Below are 15,681 nucleotides of genomic sequence, written 5' to 3'. Positions count from 1 at the left end.
TTGTACTAGCTACAGTTATTTTTAATGCTCTTTTTCTTTAACTTTTATGCTATAGTTAAGAGTTAATATACTATTCTAGAAAAGAGTTACAGTATTCTAATTCTGGCTGACTATTTATCACCTTAATGAGAGTTTTGTGTATTTCTGTTATTTTGTTTCAGTTTGAAGAGCTCCTTCCACCATTTTTGTAAGGCAGGTCTAGTGGCAGAGAACTCCCTTAGCTTTTATTTGTCTGGGAAATCCTTTATTTCTCCTTCATATCTGAAGGATAACTTTGCCATACAGAGTATTCTTGGCTGTTGGCCTACATTTTCATTGATCCTTCACATATTTACTGATTTCCTTTTGAAAGATGTATTTCACATGACTGAAGAAATAATGAACAAGCCCAAACTGAGACCTAAATAAATAAGTAAATTGCTTAAAGAAATAGAGCTTGATTGCTAAATCAGGAAGAAATGAAATAAGGCTTCTGATTTTTTTACTGCATAATTTATTTAGCCACACATCATTGTTTCACTTACTTCTTCCCTCTTTGAAAAGTAGAAGTCACTTTCTCTAAATGATGGAGTATATAGTTTTTTAATAATTTTTTAATTTATTTTTATTTATTTATTTTTTTAAATGATGGAGTATATAATTTTTTAAATAATTTTTAATTTATTTTAATTAATTAATTTATTTATTAAGATTATGGTAGTTAACAACCTTGTCAAATTACAGTTGTACATCATTATTAGTCATGTTGTAGGTACACCACTTCACCCCTAGTGCCCTCCCCCCACTCCCCTTTCCCCTGGTAACCACTGATCAGTTCTCTTTGTCCATATGTTAACTACCACCTATGAGTGGAGTCATACAGAGTTCGTCTTTCTCTGTCTGGCTTATTTCACTCAACATAATACCCTCAAGTTCTATCCATGTTGTTGTGAATGGGACGACTTTGTCCTTTTTTATGGCTGAGTAGTATTCCATTGTATATATTGGAGTATATGGTTTTTTACATGTTACCAACCATTTCTAATTTGGGAGGATGTGGATTTTTTTCTCTTTTATTTGAAGTTTAGCAGTATGTAGACTAAAATTTAAGTTTGTAGGATATTAACACACTGATATTTGATAATATCTATTTGTTTATTCAAGTTGAATTTACTCCTAAAAAATTTCCCCAGGATGAGTGAAGACAAGTAACCAGTCTGACTTTTAAAAAATTTTTCATTCATATGATTGAGAAGAATTTAATTATAACTTGGATGTTTGGACTATTTCTTATGTCTCTGATGACTTTTCATTTTGAGTGCTAAAGGCACTGACAGGTTTGAAATATCATAATTATGATAAAAGAACTGCCCTTTGAATAATAGGTGAAAAAGTAGATGAATAACCAAATGTAAAATTTCAGGTGCATTTCTTGTTCTTTAATGTCCTTTTCATTTTCTCTAACTTTTATATTTCCAAGATACTTTAGATCCTCCATATCAATTCCTTACCCCCTGGTCATGAAGGATCTTAATTCTGTTTGTGGGACTTCATGAAATGAAGGTTTCGTCAATCCTAAGAAATCATCACCCCATCCTAACATGTAAGTCCATAAACTTGACCTTTCTCCTTTTGAATAAGAGCAAAATCAGGTAAAACCTATCTGTTATGTTTCAATATCATCCCAAAGAGGAGCTGAAGTCTAAAGCTGAATCTAAAACCAAACAAACAATAAATGGGAGAAACATAAAAAGAAGGGATAGAAAAGATGTGAATGTGTGAAAAACTCCATGAATGTTCAAAGGATACACAATATTTTAAAGTAAAAGTGTTTTGTTTTGTTTTTTGCCAAGGAGTTTGCCCTGAACTAACATCCACTGCCAATCTTCCTCTTTTTGTGTGTGAGCCACCAGCACAGCATGGCCACTGACAAGTTGTGTAGGTCCACGCCCAGGAACCGAACCCAGGACACCAAAGCAGAGCATGCTGAACTTAACCACTAGGCAACTGGGTCTGGCTGTAAAAGCGTTTTAATAACGTGCATCTTGCAGCTTAAAATGCTTTTTGACGGTCATCAGGAGTAATCACTTTCTGGGAGAAACTCACCTTTTGCAATACAAGGGTCATTTGCATAAAGAAGTTGCATATTATGCATATGTGAGGTTAGCAATATGAAAAATATTCAAGCAATATAGGGCATACGTAATCATTTAAACCTCAGTAAATGGTTATTTTGAAATTATAATTTCCAAATTAAAAAGGTCTCAGGTTGTACTCCCAGAAATGTGCACTTTGAAAACTTTCTGAATTAAATGGATTATTCAAAATCTTTACAAGCACCCAAATCTCTGTATTCCCAGCAAGAAAGCAAAAGTGAGAAATACCCAGGATCTGGCCATGCATTTGCATATACAATGATTGAGGAGCATACATTCTGCCCCTAAATTTATTTCAAGTATTTCCACACTTAAACACTGATGAATCATTGAAAAACTCTCCATTTTTAAGATGCTCTCCCTCAAGCAGAGGAATGGACTGACTGAGAACATATACATTTTAAGTTTCTTTCTCCTTTAAGTTGAAAAGATATGATAAAAATTTAGCATTAATGAAGCCCGACATTAATACAACAAAGTGATGCCACCTTTAAGGAAAATCTTGCCAGACCTACTCAGTTTCAGAATGTCCACCAAGTACATCTCAACAATAATTTTCAAAAAATATTTTTTCAAACAATTTTAACTTATTTTTCAAATAATTTTCAAGTTGAAAACAACCCAATGTTCATTCTAAAGTTGCACTCATGCCTATAATGTAAACTACTGAGGTGCTTCTGTAGGGTACCTAGCCCCCACTCAGTGAGACCCTGAGTCCTTAAAAGGGACTAGGGGAGGAGATGCCTCATGGGTAAGCGGCAACTGCACTCCAAACAGATTTGAAGGGCGTGAGACCCAACACGACCTGGCAGCATCTCAGTGTCCAGGCTGGTTCTCCTGTGGCCCCCAGCTTAGCGCCTGGCCCTGCGGATGGGTTCTAGGCTGGGGCTGTGCACTCACTCACCTTTTGGTGCTCGTGCTGGAAATGGGCAGGTAGTCCATGACCGCGATGTACACGTACTGCTTGGCGTCATCTATCACGCTGTAGATGGCGTCTATGTCAAAGCTTCTGTTTTTAGGGCAAAAGAGTTTGGGAGAATTCTGTGAAGACACAAAAACCAAGCTTTTAGAGTATTAATTTTTGTCATCTGGGGATTTCTCTTTTTTGTTGGTTTTTTAATCTGTTTTCATGGATCTTGGCTTTTAACTAAATTTTTACAAACCTACTTTCCAGTTCTTTATGAGATTAGACAAATATACGTTCAATCCTATCTAAGTTGAGGCATGTAGAAATCAAAGTGTGGTGGGATGGGTCTCAAGTCAGTCCTCTAAGTCTGTTTTGGGAGGGAATTCTGGCTTTCAGTACACACACCTCCGATTTCCCAAGAAGTCCTCCAGCTTTGAACTTACGCGACACTGGCGTCCATTCCTGTCAGGCACAGCTGTTAACTTTCTTAGGCATTACCATATAATACATACATATACACATGGCAAGCAATTGACCCCAGAAGTCATTCCATTTGAAAGGTGATGTGGGTATGAAAATGTTCAAGACACACGATGTAAAAATCTCATTTTTTCCCATGGAATCCTTCATCCAGTCAAGAAGAGGAGTGTTGATTGTTGAGAAAGGGTCATCAATAATTCTAGAGGAAAAGCCAAGTGAGTTATTAAGATGCCCGAATTCATCAGGAGAGACAGAGAAGAAGGATATTCTGAGAGACTGAAGCAAAATGAGAAAACAGGCAAATTATACTTGAGGTATTTTTCTCACGTTGCTCAAAGTGGTTTCCATGTCATAAAGACACAGCGTTTTTAGATGAAGTTGCTATAGAAGGGGAAAGATGTATTTTGGTTTTCTCATTGTTTTTCTCCTGGACAGGACTGAAAACAGTGTTGCCTTGGTTCCTGTCTTACTCTGACTAGCAAGTGGAGGAGCACAAAAAGTGCAAGGGGTGCTTAATACCAAAAAGCTGAATAAACAGTTTCTGAAACTGCCTGGAATGGAAGTATTGGGTCCCTCACCAAATGCTCCACCAGTACTGGCATCAAGGTCCCTGGTCAAACGTTCGGGAACAACTACCCACCCTCTGCTGGAGGGAATGCCCATCCCAGCGTAGATGGAGGGAAGATGGAGCTGTTGGACTGGACGCCCAACCCTGAAGGAGTGCGGGGGTGAGGAAGGAGCCGGGGGTGAGGGAGGAGTGTGGGGTGAGAAAGGAGAGGGTCCGGGGAGGCAGCTCTCAGAAAGTTGTCTTGGCAGGTGAGCATCAGAATGAGTTTTTGATCATTTAAATTATTTTTCTTTTGGAATGAAGATGAGCTCCCAAGTCTTCTAAAAAAAAACTAATGCAACAAAACAAAAATAACAAAAAAATCAAACAAAGGAACAAAACCTTCTGCTAGTCTTACCCTCTTACCCTCATTGCCCAGCACACACATTCACAGATGCTCCATCTGTCAGCAGACAGAGCTCCTGCAGTCCGCCCCCCCCTCCCCACTCCCTCTCCCAGGCACCAGTGCTGTTTGCTGGGGCTTCTACATCTCTACCTAACTCATTTCCTCGTCTCCATGATGTTTAACAAACAAACGAACACGCACATGTCACTCTCGGGACCCTTGGTCTCGGAGTCCAGTCTGATCCCCCTGGGAGGATGGATCCACGGCTCTCGGTGACCCGTCTCCCCCTTTCTCTGCCCCTCTCTTTTGTAGCTCCCATACCCTCTGTGCCCCAAATGGAAATCATCACCAGCCCATGGCCCTGCTCTCATCTGCCTGCCTCTGCTCCCAGCAGCCCCTCCGCCAATGTGTGTCCCTATCTGCCTATCAGAGTCCTAGGCGTTTTCCAAGTTCCAGGTCAAGCACTGTCTTCTCCATGAAACTTTTTTATACGCCCACCCAGAGGCTACTTCTCCCTCCCCTGTCCTCCCCTAAGAGGATTTATTGTTGTATTATTTAGCATATTCAAAACTACAATTATACTTACACCTGCCTCATCTTCTGGCCTAGACTGTCATTAGCCTGATTTTAAGGGTCGTATTTTACTTACTTTTCTATCTCCGTTGAATTAAATATTCAAGTTATTTAATTCTTTGAGCCTGTTGGGTCTGCTTTAAATGTTCTTCGTGGAGAAGCTTAGGATCTCAGCTCTAGACGGGAGCCTAGGCCAACTCTGAAATGTGTCCAATTGCCCACATTTTTGTTTCAGTCAGAAATTTCCTGAATTTCCTTGCATGTTCCCAACACTGGATGCTGGTTTTGGGGAGGAACCGGTTTAGGCAGAGAGTCACTGGTCTCTTTCCATTTGCTATTATCTGACGAGTTTGGAAATAGGGCCTTTGGTGACATAGGCCACGTTCTGGCATTTATAACCTGCTGTGTGTTGGGTGAGCCCCTTACGTCTTCTGAGCCTGGCTTCCTAATGGGGAGATAACAACAACGTGCCTTCCACACTAGTTTGCCCTGAGGCTTAAAGAAGAGAATGGCCAGTTCTTCTGTGCTTGCTTTCATTCATTCTGCAAATATTACTGCCAGGCTCCTAGCTCAAGTGTAGGCACTGGCACACATAGTGATCAAAATAAGATTCCTGCTTCGTGGAGCTTCACTCTACCACACGTTACATTGCATTGTGTTCATCTGTCTGTGTACTTCTCCACCAGCTTGTGAACTGCTTGGTTCTTTATCTCTGTACCTTGCGCCATGCCATGCTTAGCACATATTATATACTCAATAAATATTTGTGGAAGGAATGTGAAAGTGCTTCTCAAATGAATAAGTGTGGACAGTTTGTGTGACCTCCAACCTGCACTCCTAGCTGGAGTGGCTTCACGCTGGGCATGTCCATCCATATGTCAACAGATCCTTATCTGCAGTTGCCTTATTGTTTTTGCCTATGTCTCCATTGCCTGAGCCAGTGCCTAGAGCCTGGCAGGTGCTCCTGTGTTTATTATGGAGATGCATGGCCATTTGTATTAGTCCCCCTTTCCCTGGGCGCAAGGTGGTACTTGACTATGGGTCCCAGAGTCCTCTATCTTTGAAAATAGTGTCTGGATATACTAGTGGCTTAAAAATGTTTGCTCAAGGTATAAATAAACCACAACACAAAAATGATCTAGTGATCTGGCAGAGGAAGTTAACTAGTTCCCATTGTTTAATTAGAGAGAAGGTTGCTAAATTCCCCTCTTGTCACTCCTGAATCAATTTTCTGAGCCTTGCGCTGCACACTCCTGTATTGCATAGTAAAGGAGAAGGGGTGGAATGTGCAGATCCGCTTCTTTGTTCCAGCTCTGTGATGATCTTTCACCAGTCAGTCAGTGCTCTGGAGGCACCATGCTTCTGGGTAATCTCTGTTGCTCTCTTAGATCAAGAAGTGCCTATTTATACACGCATGTCACTTGTTCTGCACATTCATTAAATATTTGCCTTCACAGGCTTCTGATTTATTTCATAATAGTTTCCTGATTTTAAAAGGTCTATACTCCATTCCCAGAATAGATATGTTAAAGTATAATTAAATATGAAAAGACAACCCACAGAATGGGTGGAAATATTTGCAAATCATATATCTGATAAAGGTACTTGTATCCAGAACTTATAAAGAACTCTTACAACTCAATAATAAAAAACTCAAGTAATCTAATTGAAAAATGGGCACAGGATTTGAAAGACAGCTCTCTAAAAAGATATACAAATAGCCAATAAGCATATTAAAATATGCAAATCAAAACCACATTTCACACCCACTAGAAGTATGCTAAAATGAAACAGAAAATAACGAGCATTAGCAGAGAAATTGAAACCCTCATTTATTGCTAGTGGAATTGCAAAATGGTGCAGCCAATTTGGAAAACCGTTTGTCAGTGTCTCAAAATGTTCCACATAGAGTTACCACATTACCCAACAATTCCACTCCTAAGTATAAACCCCAAAGAATTGAAAACAGGTATTCAAATAAAAACCTGTACACGACTGTTCATAGCAGCACTATTCACAATAGCCAAAAAGTAGAAACAACCAATGCCCATCAGCTGATGGATGGATAAACAAAAGGTGGCACATCCATACAATGGAATATTATTTGGCCATAAAAAGGAATGAAGTCTGATTCATGCCACAACATTAATGAACTTGGAAAACATCATACTAAGTAAGAGAAGTCAGTTACAAAATACTACACACTGTATTACTCCATTTATATGAAATGTCTAGAAAAAGGCAAATCCCTAGAACCAGAAAGTAGATTAGTGGTTGTCAGGGGCTGAGGGAGGGGAAATGGGGAGTGACTGCTAATGGGGATGGCGTTTTTCCTTGTGGTGATGACAATATTCTAAAATTACAGGGTGGAGATGATTGCAAAATTCTATGACTGTACTAAAATCCACTGAATTGTACACTTTAAAAAGATGAATTTTATGGTATGTAAGTTATATCGCCATAAAGCTGTTAAAAATGCAATTAACAATACATAGTGGAGGTATTATAATATGCAATAAATGCATATATAATGCATTTGCAAAATGCATAAATGCATATATAATGCAATATAATTGCAAATATGCAAAAAATGCAATATAACAATACATAGTGGGGAATATAATATGGTTATTTTTCACAGCAGCACCAAGTTCTAGTTAATGTCTGCTCTCACTCACTAAACCTATGTGAGTATCCACAGCAGACGGATAAATGAACTAAACAATAAACAACAAGAAGCGAGACCTATCTAGCACGCAGATCAGTAAAAACAGACCTTGAACTAACTCGTCTATATCTTGGAAAGCAAATGCATAATCTCAAGGGCTCTAAAAAGAAATTTACAAGATAGGACAAAAACCTCAGCCAACTATTATTCCCATTGTCTGATTTCAATGGGAAATGTAAGAAAATTGGAATCATCTGGCCCCAGTGTACTACAAAGCACATCGTTAAATCTAGCCAACCACCTCTGTGTTCCATAAGAAAATTATAAATAACCCATAGTTATATCATAACTTAAAATTTGTATTTAACCATGCTAAGTTGTGAATCATCTCAAATCCAGTTTTGGGAATGGCAATTCTTAAGGTCTTCAAATATAATTTTGCGGGTACATTAATTTAGTTTTGGGACTGTCAGCTTACAAAAATATAATATACTATTTTAAGATATTTTACAACAAATATTTTGGACTTAAATAACTTTGTCTTGGTATTTGGTTGGCATGTACTACTCATAAAACTGTGTGTACTTAGAACTTTTTATTAATATTACTACTAATAAATTCAATCCAAATTTATTTCTGCTTTTAGGGAGCCCTAAGGGAGGTGCTGGGAAAACCAACATGAAGAGAGTACAGTATATGACCTCAGAGCCTTGAAAAATAGATGATCAATAAAGTAGTAGTTATAAAAATGTGACAGAGGCTATGATAGAATTGAGATCAATGAACTCTAGGCAAATGATACCAATTCCAACAGTGGGGTTTTCTGACTTTATTTTATAACTATAAGATTTCATATACACCTCTGCAAAACTGATGTTTAATTAATATCTGTTAAAATGAAATTCAAAGGTAGGCTTCTTACTAATTAGGAACTAGAAAATAAAATAATAAATAAAAATAGAAAATAAAGGCATTACGTAGTTTAAAAGACTATACCTGACAGAATGTTTCAAAACTCAACTTATTTTGTGGCAAAATGTTGAATAAAAAGCAATTTGTAAATGTGCCCTAGAATATGACAAAGGCTTTGCATTTTGGTGGATTTCATTAAAGGCCTGGGCCCTCTCTCGAATCAACAAACTTTGGGATCAACAAATGAGGACTCCCTCACCTGTTTAAGGGTCGGAATTTAAATTTATGCAACAACCACATTCACTTATCTCCGAGATTCAAATCGTAAATTTGAAATCCAGCAATTATCTGAAATTTGCTCATAATTCATCTATTTCTCGCTGCTTCCCATCTGTTCTACGGAACCTGGAGGAGCGAGTGTCCCTTTGGGTGTCATGTCACCCTGTTTTAAGGTGGATTAAGGGTTCCTTGGCAAATTTCCTATTGCTACCCATCTACAAATTGAGAACAATATCTGGCCTTCTTGTCTTACAAGGTTGTCTTGAGAGGAAACGACAGTGAACATATGAAGTAATTTTGTTAGTAAGATGCCCTATGCAAATGCCACTTGCTACTGCGTTACTGGCATCTACACAGACAAAAAAAGGGTTTAGCTCTATTTGATGAAAATCTTTCACAGTCTATTTTCTGCTGTTCACATTTATGTGAATTTGCTATTTAAGACAAACAACTTCAACTTCCTCTTTTCTCTCTATTGCTACATTCTAAATTTTCAGATTGTGCTTTCATTTTAATAAGCTAAATGATACAGTTCACACATCAATGAAATGCTCTTCAGTGACATAAAAATTGCTGGCATAAAAGCACAGCTTATCATTGGAGAAACAGCCGTGTTAAATTGGGAACATAGTTTAGAGAGGTTTCTCTGAGCATCAGGATCAATTCAGAAGCCTGACTGAAAGCAACATTCTAAGCTCTCCCCCAGGTCCAGTGGATCAGATCCTGGGTCAGGGTAGGGGACTGCAAATCTGCATTTTAAACAGGCTCCCCAGCTGGTTCTTAAGTACTTTAAAGTTTGAGGACCAGGGTTCAGGTGTCTACATTGCCCACTCCCAGGAACGTCACGGGGACAGCTGTGATGTGTGGGCAGTGGGGTGGAGGGTGGGGAAGATGGGATGGGTGGCATGGTGGTTTTCAGTGTAGCCAGAGGCCGGGGAGCTGAGCCCTGCCCTCCTGGGTGGGCCTCTTGCCTTCCCGCCTCAATCAAGTACCACAGCTCTGCTTTTGTCTGTTGTATATACTGGGGTTCCCTCAGATGCACTTCATCAAAGTTTTTTATTGCTAAGATCAAGTCTGAAATCACTAATGCAGGGCACCAAAAATAGGATCTGGTGTCAGAAGACCTGAATGCCGGTGCATCTCTTGGCACCTGCCACCTGAGGGTCTTTGTGCTGGTAGATCAGCTTCAATATCACCATTTGTAACATGGTCACAATTCCGGGTCCACCCTACAGGACGATTGTGGAGAACAGATCAGAAAACACAAGGGATCTGAAACCAGGAGCGATTACTAAGATTTATTATTGTTATTATCATTAGGGACAGCATAGGGTTGAGCATAAGAGTTGACACATTTTAACTCTTCAAAGGATGGGACAGATGCATTTGTCAAACACATTTTGGCCCAACACAAGATCACACTTGAACATTCCAACTTAATAAAGGATCTTCAGAGGAGGGAGGGAGGAGGAAAGAGAGGCAGCAACTCACCGACACAAACGCTTGAGATTTGGTCTCGTTCAACTGGAGCTGCAATTTCTTTTCGTTGTCATAGACCCCATAGAGCCTCTTGGACCAGGTCAGAGGCACTCTGTTCTTGAATTTTAATGAGCTGTATAAAGCGAATATCCTCTGCAAGTCGAGGACCAGGCAGCTGCAGTTGTAGAAGATGACACCGAGTTCTTTCATCTGTGAAATTAAAGTTGAAAGCATCAATGCCAGGCCTGTTTGATGATGTTATTTTCAGAGGAAAAAAATGCCCAAGAACGCAGCAGTAGCACTTGTTAAACATAAGTATGCGGATACAGGCACACTGTGATATATGGAAATGATGCACTATAAAAATGCTTAAAGATTGCTTGCCTTTGGCTGTGGGCTCTTACAGATAATTGTTCCATATTCACTACACTTTTCACCTTAGCTCTTCAGATTCATTTCCTTACCACTAATTTTTTTGTACGAATCCTCAGATCAGGCAGCAGTAGAAAGGTGGACTGTTAATTGCCGCATAACAGAATGGTTAGGTCCTGGAATCTGGAGTCAGATTGCCTGGAATTAGGTTCCAGCTCCACAATTTTCTAGCTCTCTGACTTTGGGCGAGATACTTAGTCTCTGGGCCTTGTTTTCTTCTTCCATAAGACAGAGATAACAGTATTTATTTCACATAGTTGCTATGCTGCTTAAAATGATTAATACATGTAAGGGGCTTAGAACTTACCCTGTGCCTATCACATAATAATCACTAAAAATATATTAGCAATTATTATTCTTATTAACAGTGCACAAGCCATAGAGGAATAAACCAGTGGAATCTTGCAACAAAGAGAACACAGATTATGTTGTCCACCTCCCTCGATGCACAGATGAGGGAAGTAAAGCGCACACAGGTAAGCAAAAATACTTGCCCCAAGTTCCAGATCTAGGGAGCAGTAGATTAAGAGTTTGAATGCAGGTTTTCTGACCCTTCATCAAATACACCCAGGAGCACAGCAGCACTGGCTTCATCTGAGTCCAGTGTCACTTCGTAAACATTACAGATGGTTCTAATTTAGTCACTGAAAGTGACAAAGTGAAATGTCGGTCATAAAAGAATAGCACAAATAGACATGTCTCATTATCTGAACACCCAGTGAGGGGTTTGTGAGGGACACCTTGGCCCTTTAGGGACCTGGGGTCCACTGATATTAAACTCCCTTCCCAACCCTTCCTCCAACCCCCTACTCGAGACTCTACTCGGGGTTACGGGAGCGGTCACCCGCCATGTAGGGACGTGACCTCCCTTGCCTCCTGGGATGCCCCAATACACCGTGCCATGGAGCTCTTTTCATGCTCATCAGTACCCGTCCAGCCCCATCCCAGCTCCAATGCACACATGTTATTTACCCTGCTGATGGACTTGTTCCTATTTTTTCTTTAATGCAAAAAATAAAGCAATGAACATCCTTGCACATGTATCTTTGTGCACCTGTGCAAGTATTTCTTTAGCATAGATTCCTAGAATTGGATGGACAAATACATTAAGGACAATTAGAGGTTAAGAAAGTAGGAGGAGATAGTGTGGGGGGGTGGTATCAGGTAGGTGCAAAGGCACTGAAGCTGGTGGGGATATAATCAGAGCTGTGTGGCTGAAGCTGAGTGACATTAGGGAGAATGTGTATGTGTGTGTGAGTGTGTAAATATTTCTTTCTGATGCCCTGGGGTAATACTGGAGGGACAAGGATGTCAGATCATCACGGCCTTTTGAGCTGGGATAAGGAGTTTGACATTTATGCTGAAGGTCATGAGGCTGGTGGCAATGAGGGAGGAGGTGTGACCAGGCTGTGGACTGGAAAGGTCCCTGGCTGTGGTGTGGAGATGGACGACAGGATGAGGGAGCTGAGGCAGGGCATTCAGCCCCAGGCCTTGGCAGTAGCAAGAGGACACACTTCCAAGTTCTTACATGTTTTCTCATCCCATAGATTTGAAAGACTGTCCAGAGGGGCTGATAGCAGTTGCTAACCCCATTCTGGTCGAAGCCAGGGCCCACTGTGCTGTTTGCCGAGTCTCTGCTGACACGACCTCAGGAGTATTAAGCTCTGCATCTGACCTTCTCGCTTTTGTGCCTTTTCCCAGATTGAATCAGTGCTGCCACATTACCTTCTCCAAGGAAGCCTTCAGCATTTCAGGATGTCTCAACCTTTGTATCAGTTTAGCTTTCTAACTAGGCTCTTTGGCGGTGGGAGTGGAGGGGCAGAGGAGCTCAGACCAGTTCCCATGTAAGTAAGTAGCTATCCCACAGGACCAGGGTATCCTGGACATGTTTCTGTCTGCCAGAAACAGGCAAGGTTAGTGCACCTGCAGGGGGCTGGCCTTGCCCAGGGCCATCCTCAAGAAGAAACAAACAAAAAGGACCCTGAGGCTAAAGATGTGGATTGACGTCTAGGGTCTTTCACCAACCAGATATAGGGCCTTGGACAGCTCATCCAATTTCTGAGTCTTTGTCTTCTCTTCTGAACAGTGAGGGGGTCTGGCTCATAAAGCATACAGGGGTCTTCCAGCCTTGCCATCTACAGCTCAGGGCCATCGGTTTCCTGCCCACCTCACATCCCCTTCTGAGCACTGGTCAGACAGCTTCCATTTGTGCACCAGGACCAGCTCCTTTAAGCTTCTGCATGACTGTGGCTTTAAATTCAGACAAGAGAGGTTTGCATCTTGGTTCTGCAACTTGTTTGTTGAACAGCCTTGCATAAATTACTTAACTCTTACATTTCAGTTTATTGCTCAATGAGGATAATACCTATCTCCAAGGTTTGCTGTTAGAGTTTAACAATTATCAGAATTTCAAAAGCTAGTATTGATTGAGTGCTTACTTGGTGTGTGCACTGGGCTGAACAGTGTCCGCCGCTATTCACTCAACCTGGAACCTGTGACTGTGACCTCATTGGGAAATACAGTCTTTGCAGATGGAATCGAGATGAAGTCACACTGATGTAGCATGGCCCTACATCTAATATGACTGTTGTCCTTATAGGAAAAAGAAAATTTGGACAGAGACACAGATACGCAGAGGAGATCGCCACATGAAGAAAGAGATGGTGAGACGCATCAACAAGCCAAGAATACAAGGATTGCCCGCAACCGCCAGAAGCCAGGAGGTGAGGAAAGAGTCTCCCGCCAGGCTTCAGAGAGAGCACCGCTCTGCCCACACCCTGGTTTCCGACCTGTAGCCTCCGGAACTGTGAGACAATAGACTCCTGGCCTTTTAAGTCACCAAGGTTGTGGCAGTTTGTTATGGCAGCCCTAGGAAACCGAGACAGTGTGCCTGAACGACTCATCTTGACGGTGGGTCAGGGAGATACAAGGTTTACTTACTTCTCCCATTTTACATAGGAGGAAACAGAGGCTTGGAGAGTTATTTGCTCAGTGGTAAGTGACACAGCTGAGCTATGAACTTTGGTCTAACTCGGAAGCCTGTGTGCTTAATCATTATGCTATACTGCACTTAGCACGTGGCTGGTATACAATCCACGGTGTCTACTCTGATTAATTCTATGCAGCCTTTCTGGCCAACCCGTTTCCTGCTTTGTCTAGTACTGTACTTGGTGCATACTTCGCATGTAGCAGGTTCTTACACTGTATCATAATTTTTACAAAATTTATGACTGTTTCCGCTAAGTGACTCTGCAGTCTCTGAAGGCAGGGACTGTGTCAGGTTCATATTTTCACTTCCACTGTTGGGCTACAGTACTTGCTTAGAAAATGTTTATTGAATGAATGCCTGACCTTCAAGATGATTTAAAGGCAGTCAGAAATGAAAACAAGCTTCCTTCTCAACCCAAGAGCCCTAGTTCAAGGTCAGCCTGATGCCCTCTGATCTTAAGCACTTGAACCTAACAGGAATCTCTCTTCTGGTGCCGAGGGCCCTGGAACAGCAAACCTGGCGATGCTTGCATAAATCCATGTGGCCGTGTGGCTCCAGAGATCCACCCATAAGACATTCACAAGCACAGAGTTCAGTGGTCAGTATCAACACAGGCCTTAGATTGGTCACTGAGCCAAGTGGCCTCCTGCACCTACCAACAACGGGTACAGAGCCCAACACGGGCTTGTCTTTTGAATGGGGACTGCCACAACAGCCAAGCCCGAGTAGAGCTAGAGATAGAATGCCATGAAAGTAGAAATCCAGGGACTCATTTGATTTTTGTGACCAAAAGGTGAACTTGGTGGCCACGATTTACTTTTACTATGTTTGGACCCTTGGGTCCTTTGCTTTTTCTACATCAGACTATCAGTATTTTCAGGTGACTTGCTCACACATGGCAAACAGGTACATATGGAAACCTCTGTTCACAGTCTAGATAAGAATACGATGCTTCCTTGTCCACCAGTTTCCTCAGGAATAGTTGTCCCTTAGCTTCACGCGGAGGTTACATCCTCTCAGCTGTGGTTGGGGCAGATCAAAGCCAACAGCAGTGGTTGGGGATCACAGCTGCTTCCCCCCACCATTCTCCACTGACTCTCCCCTGATACGTAGAACGATATTAAATGAAGCAGCCACATGATTGCAGGCTCCCCACACCTGTGAAGAAAGACAATCACTCTTCAATAAGCTATGACATGATTAATCTGGGTAATGATTCATGTGAAGTTTGACATCTGGTAGGAGGCCAGCATGGCAAACAACCCTGATGGCTTTTCTCTGAGAAGGAACGAGAGAGAGAGAGAGAGGTAGAGAGACAGAGAGACAGAGAGATAGAGCGAGAGAAATCTCTCAATACGACCTAATCAGGACAGAGCAAGTCATCTGCTCAAACAGGCTCTGAAGACAGACTAACTTAACTGTGGGTAAGGCATTGAAACTCTTCACTTCCTTCATCAGTAAAATGGGTATAAATCACAGGATTGCTATAAAGAATAAGTGAAAAAATGCATGTAAGCAATGCATGTAAAACATTTAGCCCAGTGCCTGCCTCAAATAGTGTTAGCTTTGGTGACACCAAGGTCCACCCTTCTTTTTCTGCCTTCTGAGGATGTTTCTACTACACCCTTGCTCTAAAGGGTTAAAGATTTGTTAGAATCGAGGAATAGATGTGGCAAAATTCTTTCTCCACCAGCAATTTTACTTTAACCACCAACGGATTCCAGATACTCAGTCACAAGTGTGAGGGCACCAAAATTCATTCTTCAGAGACTGTTTGTGGCTAGGTTGAGCTGGTGCCAGGATGGTCACAACAGAGAGGCTATTTCAGATGTATGAAATACAACACTTCCACTTGCTTCTCCAGGTCAGCTCTT

At 41.3% G+C, this 15,681-nt stretch overlaps 1 protein-coding gene across 8 annotated transcripts in view; it reads right to left on the bottom strand.

Annotated features, from left to right (window-relative positions):
* Window positions 1–15,681, bottom strand: part of PLD5 (phospholipase D family member 5) — a 352,559-nt gene that overhangs the window by 27,806 nt on the left and 309,072 nt on the right. For all 8 annotated transcript variants that reach the window (XM_070602574.1, XM_070602575.1, XM_070602582.1 and 5 more), the window contains 2 exons: window positions 10,399–10,596; window positions 3,040–3,176 (listed from right to left, as the gene is read on the bottom strand). In XM_070602574.1, coding sequence (XP_070458675.1) covers window positions 3,040–3,176; window positions 10,399–10,596 — 335 coding nt within the window. The remainder of the gene's footprint in view (window positions 1–3,039; window positions 3,177–10,398; window positions 10,597–15,681) is intronic.

This window comes from Equus przewalskii, chromosome 31 (assembly GCF_037783145.1).
Source record: "Equus przewalskii isolate Varuska chromosome 31, EquPr2, whole genome shotgun sequence".
Taxonomy (NCBI): domain Eukaryota; kingdom Metazoa; phylum Chordata; class Mammalia; order Perissodactyla; family Equidae; genus Equus; species Equus przewalskii.
This window is presented reverse-complemented; position numbering and strand designations above follow the sequence as displayed.